General features: G+C 33.5%; 1 protein-coding gene across 1 annotated transcript; it reads right to left on the minus strand.

Moving 5' to 3' along the window:
* Positions 1 to 1,948: 1,948 nt before the first annotated feature.
* On the minus strand, positions 1,949 to 5,816 carry LOC127083848 (uncharacterized). Its single transcript, XM_051024186.1, has 5 exons — positions 5,531 to 5,816; positions 4,364 to 5,438; positions 3,280 to 3,359; positions 2,829 to 3,093; positions 1,949 to 2,742 (listed from the first exon to the last, which is right to left on the minus strand). Exons 2-5 carry the CDS (start codon positions 5,142 to 5,144, stop codon positions 2,474 to 2,476), a joined length of 1,395 nt encoding a protein of 464 aa, XP_050880143.1. The 5' UTR covers positions 5,145 to 5,438; positions 5,531 to 5,816; the 3' UTR covers positions 1,949 to 2,473.
* Between the last annotated feature and the right edge of the window lie 414 nt (positions 5,817 to 6,230).

A 6,230-nucleotide genomic window follows, 5' to 3' on the forward strand; every position in this document is an offset into this window, starting at 1 on the left:
TTTGGAATTACGGCGAAACTTACATTCTTTTTTGATACTTCCCTTTATTATCCACAAAGTGTGTCGTAAGAGTCAAGTAATTGAGGTTTCAGATAGAAGTTCAGTAATAAGTAGTAAGTGTCACCCTATTGCAGTCAAACTTAAAGAAAGACTTTTAACTTTTGTTTTTCATCCAAGTGTAGCTGAAAATAGTCCCCAGCTATTGTACGCCTAGATGGGATGGTAAATTGGGGTTGCATTACTTTTGAATAAAATTTAAACCCTTCACCCTCAATTGCACTAAATGGTTGCTCATCTAGAACTACAAAAACTGACAAAGTACTTCTACAGGCCTGCTTGTCAATCTGAAGATAATTTGAACCAATTTACCATTTTCAGTTGGGTATGTAGAATAGTTTGGGTGGGGTCACTTGACACAACAAGGGGCTTCTTAGGACATTTTAAGATATGATGGTTCAAGCTGGTGGTGTCGTGAGTCCTAGGATCACACAAGTATTTTTGTGGCAGTGTTTGCAAGCGGCAGTGAGTGCATCAACTAAGTCATTGGGTAATCTAATAAAGTGCTCTCGGCAAGCAAATGATTTCCTAGAACCACTTGCACTAGATTTCCTCTTCTTTGTAGGATGCATAATAACTAATCCAGGTGCAGCAGCTGCAGTTGTTGCAGTTGAACCAACTTCATTAAATCGTAGATTTTGATTAGGCTGAACCCTCACTGAAATAATGAAGGAACCGTTACCAACAACTACAAATCAAAGAATCAACAAGTAACAGTCCTAATTCATACATGAGTAATCAAATTTAAAAAATAGTTTGCATATATAAGAGTTTAAAAACCAGTTTAGAAAACAATTTTCATACACTTACATTGCCCTTGCTATAAGAATCCTTCCATGCTATGTTGACCTTGAATCATCTATACAATGCTTTTTAGGAACTAAAGCATAATTAGATTCTGCAGCAGTGGAAGTTTAAAAAAAAGCATAATCAGATTCTGCAACTTGGAACTGAAGCATAATTAGATTCACACATAATTAGGAACTGTTGAAGTCTTAAAAAAATAAAAAAGCATACCAATTTTAGATTCTACAAGAGTGGAAAAAAAATTGTATCATACGCTTCCCCTGCCAACATAGTAACAATAAAAATTAGGGAACTTGCACAACAATCAGTTTCATTCTATATTCATATCAAGTTATTGGGTTCAATTTAGATCATGTTAAGATTAGAGATCATGTTAAAAAATTAGAGATCATCGCATTCAGTTCAGTTTCATTCTATATTCATATCATGACATTAAAAAATTAGAGATCATGTTAAAAATTGAGAAAGAGACATGACATTTATGATGGTTACAACATCATTAGTTCATAACAACAGTATTTTTAAACTTCCATGAATTTTAGTTCAATTTAGATCATTGATGTTAATTAGTGCACATGAAGAACATATTCATATCAGTATGTCATTTAACATAATAACCTGTCCATAATGTCATTGATGGTCATTTCCTAGGTATTCTCATGTATATTACATACGTAATAACTTGTCATTTAACTGTATGATTATTTCATGTTGTTCCTAGTTTATCCATATTTGAGACCACATATGCATGGTGTTTTATAAAACTATGAAACTGTTAGAAAAACTAAAGTGCATTTAAGTGGTGAATAGTCTGGGTCTATTAAGTAGAGTATGTACTTTCACACTAAAAAACACAAATCAATAAAAAAATGCTGAAATTTCAACTCACAAAGAAAACCTTTTAAACATACACAGTAAAGAAGATATCTCATTAAATTCACTAGCTGGAATAAAAATTGTACTTACACTAGAAAATGGAGAATAATCAAACGAACTAGACGTATAGCACAGAATAGTGACGGCGGTGCAAAATGGAAGGTTCATTTTAAGGTTGAAACTTCAAATGAAATGATGAGATGGAAAATACTCTGATATATCAAGAATTTATTGGATGAGGATTTTGAAAAACTTACACAAATTATTTAAATATAACTCCTAAACAAAATCTAAATCAATTACAATATGTCTAGACCTTATTGACCCTCACTAGTAATAAGGCTACACTGGTGTACTTTTGTTTCTTTATTTGTGCTATAAAAAGACATTAGTTAACATTTTTCTAATAATAGTAATAATACATATATACTAAATAAAAAACTCTTCTCATAACCAGGAAAAACTGTACAAGTTTGCTTTTTGAAAGGAAAATAAATGAAAGAATAAGCAAAAATCTTGACTTGATCGATCACAATCTCTCATTTCATCAGCAAGAGAATATGTGCTACATATGAGGATTCCATAATTGCTTCTGGTGATTCTTTTCTTGGCAACTAAATGTCAGTTTTATAAGTTTCTTCAGTAAGAGCCATTTGAAGAAAACCAATGGCATCAGTATGACTTGAATGCTCACTAGTAGATTGAATGACGCGAAGCAGACATTCTAATACCATTAAATCCGAAGGTAACCTCCTCTCGCTGCATCTTCTATTCTTAACGGTCTCCTCAACAATGATTTCCTGTTAAGTGACCAGTGTCTTCCAAGAGTTCTCTTTTCTCGCCAAACAGCAGCTATACGCATATATAGAGCCGGGAAAATGAAGCAAAGTAGTACAAGAACAAGCATGGCCACACAGACTAACATGACATTGCGGAAACCATCCTTTAGCTCTGGGGCATTTTGACCTGTCCATGGAACTCCTCCAACATTCATGCCAAAAACTGCAATCAGAGTTCAAAAATCAAAACCATACAATATTGCATGAGGAAGTGAACTATAAAAGATTATGAAGAAGCAGATTTCTAACCTCCTGTTATGATGGACAGCGGGAGGAAAATTATTGATAGGAACGAGAGATAGTATAGTTTACGATTTATTTGCTCCGACTGCCAGCTGTCAAGACCAGCCTGTATTGCCGTGACACGATTAACTATAAACCCTACATTTTCCTTTAGCCTTCTCAACCTTCCAATTAGTTCTTCAAGAGAGTTAATGTCTTCGTTCGCAAACCATCTTTTCGAAGAGGATTTTTCTTTTACACGAAGATACACTTGTTCTCCATGGGCAATCACCTGAATTAGAATTAAGGTAATGCAAAACAAAAAAGGAAGTTCAATCCATACAATTTGATTTGATAAATACGAGAACAAATATAATTAAAACAGCAACACAATCTTTGTTCATTTTTACATTCAACAAGATAAAGAGTCATTTTCCAGTAGCAATTTTGTGTAACTGTAACCTCACTAAACTATCACCTGCAGGAGCCGCTGCAAATTAATATGTAGTTTGGGAAATCTTCTATCATCTAGCATTTGTTTCTTCAGAGTATAACCACCTACAGTTAAGCAAAATTGTTTTTCCTTAATTCAATTCTTTAAATACTGCACATCAAGGAGCTAATATAGAAACAAATTGGACCAAAATAGGAAGTTGGAAAGAGAAATTTCAGTTTTCTATAAGGGGATTTATTCTTGGACATCAAAATTTGGATGTCGAATGCAGTATCCTTCTGGTTTTTGCATCTATTTTTTGAAATTGTGTGAAAATTGTAGAAGATAAAAATCAAGAGATAGAGATAAATACTGAATGTCGCAAACTGTATTTTGATGTTCAAATAACATGACAGTTATATAAAAGCCATTCGGATAAACTAAAAACCTTGCCAGAAAATTTTGAAGTTTTAGGCTACATTACTGCGTCAAATGCCATGTGAACATTCTAATTATTTTATAAACTAACCATACTAGGAGTTCTTCCCTCCCTAGTTTTGGATTTAAGCCAGGGGAAGATGATGTAAATGATAAACAATTGGATATTCACCCAAACAGACTCTTTCTATTAAATGTTACACTCTATGACTATAAGTCCCTCCCCGTTGCATATTAGTGGTAAAGCACAAATGTGTTACTACCACCCTGCATGCATCCGAGGACCCCCAAAAACTACAGGAAAAAAAGACACAAGGATGCAAGTTCAAGGCTATATTTTGGACAAAAGCTTTTGTCAAGATTTTCAGGAAAAGTAATTATCACAATCTTCAAATGTTATCGCTAAATCAATTTTAATACTCCTACCATAAAAAGACATCAATGTGCCTCTAAATACATATAAAATTCCTTTTAAATCAGCTTAACAGAAACTGAGGTAAACTTCCAGCAAACAAGAGCAGCTTAAATTTGCAAGATTTGAAGCACGAAGAGAACTACATGTTGACAATGATTATATATCCTAGAAGCCATTTAACTAGGAATGGTACAGACATATACAATTGTCATTGTGAATGTCATTATTAGAGAATATGAGTGCATGAGAGGGTTGAAAGTGTATAATAGAAATTACCTTTATCAAGATCAAGCTCCACAGAGTCCAACTCCATCTCAAGCTTTGTCACGAGATCTTGAAGCTGGTCTACGTGTGTATCAACTATGTGCACAACGAGATTTGAGACAGATCTAGGAACAGGATTGTCAGCTTCCTCAGAATGATTCATAGTCAACAAGAATTCAAGAACATGCTCCTTAATCACAGTCCCACTACTTTCCTTCTGCTGACCATTAAACTGAGATGAGCTTTCAACGCTAGGAACTTCCGAAAGTAAAGATTCCCCCATACGTGAGAAACCTAGCCGAGGAACACGCCCTAAGGACACTGTAATCACTGAATTCTCAGTAACTCTAGCAGCAAGTCTGAATGTAAAATCACTAGAAGGAGGACCAGGTGAATTAACCCGAAACACAAGTGCACCATCTACATGTGCACAAAACGGTCCATTGCTAATAAGCGAAAGAATATCCTGTAGCTTCAAAGGCGGACATAAAACACCAATCAAATCCTGTGCAGATTGCGCCAACTTCTGATTCCCTTTCGGAAGTTCAACATGGTACCAAGAAAACTCGTTCCCCCGTCCTTCCTCAACATCCGATACCTTTTCTTCTTTCTGATAAAGGTCCGCCAGATCCCATTCCTTATTATAAAAGTTCCCCAAACCATCAAATATATAAGCTCTCTTCTTCACCAAACCCGGATGGGAAGGATAGAATCGTTGCTCCGATACAGGAGTTTCAACATCCATCTCCTCATCTCCCCCATTCTCCATTCCTCTACGCCTAGCTAGTTCCATAACCTTCTCTAACTAGCAACTACCCCAAAATCAGTCTTCTAACTAATACACAAAAATGTTATCAAACAATCAACTTGATCCAGAAACCAACCCCAACTACAATTTTCAAATTCCCAATCTCACATGCATTAAACCAGACTCCACATGCAATCTTAAATCAATTATAATCTCCAATCCAAACTCCACAAATCAAACCAGACCCAATATAAAATTGATCCAAAACAACTAAAAGTAAGAAAAACCAAGAAAGGTAATCTTCTAAAAAACCCAACTTTGCAGAATATGAATCAAAGCCTGAATCAAAACTGCAATCGCTTAAATTCAACTCAAACAAACTATTTTTTAAAAATAGAAACAAATGCAAAATAGAATTAGAAGTGCATTACCTTGAGAAATACCGAAATCGAAAAAATCAACAGAATTGAATAGCGACAAATCAAGGAAAAATTCAAAGGGAAAAGAATGAGAGAAATTAATTAATAAAGTAACCAAACAATAGGAGGTTGGTGAGGTTCTACGAAACTTCCTTTTCCGATTTCTTATATCTAAAACCTAGAATTTCGATTTTGCAGTTCTTATCTACACGCTAAGATCCAGTAAAAACCATTTTTGAATTTTTTCTTTTTTATACAAAAATTACCAACTCAAATTCCGGAAATTGAGTATATATTCAAATTAAATCTAATTAAAGGCGTAAATGGTTGCTATTTTTCCTTTTCTTTTATTTCGCTAACTTAAAGATTTTTTTAATGACAGAATAACATATTATTGACTATATGGAAATAAGATTTAAATGCAATTTTCACCTTCAAATTTTTTTCAATCGTTTAGTTTTAATCTTTCAGATTCTTCTTTTGCATTTGTTAATTTCCAATCACATGTAAATTTAACTTATTTATGTGACATTAGAAAAGTTAAGTCAACATATATTATATGTGACGAAAGACAATGTTTTTGTAATATTTGATTACTTAAAAAAGATTTTTAAAAAATAAAATAAATTATTAATAATTTTTATAATATTTGATTGAAAAAATATTATGGATTTGAATTGAAATAATACGTTACCACTAAAATAAAAATAAG

This window comes from Lathyrus oleraceus, chromosome 1, assembly GCF_024323335.1.
Source record: "Lathyrus oleraceus cultivar Zhongwan6 chromosome 1, CAAS_Psat_ZW6_1.0, whole genome shotgun sequence".
Lineage (NCBI taxonomy): Eukaryota > Viridiplantae > Streptophyta > Magnoliopsida > Fabales > Fabaceae > Lathyrus > Lathyrus oleraceus.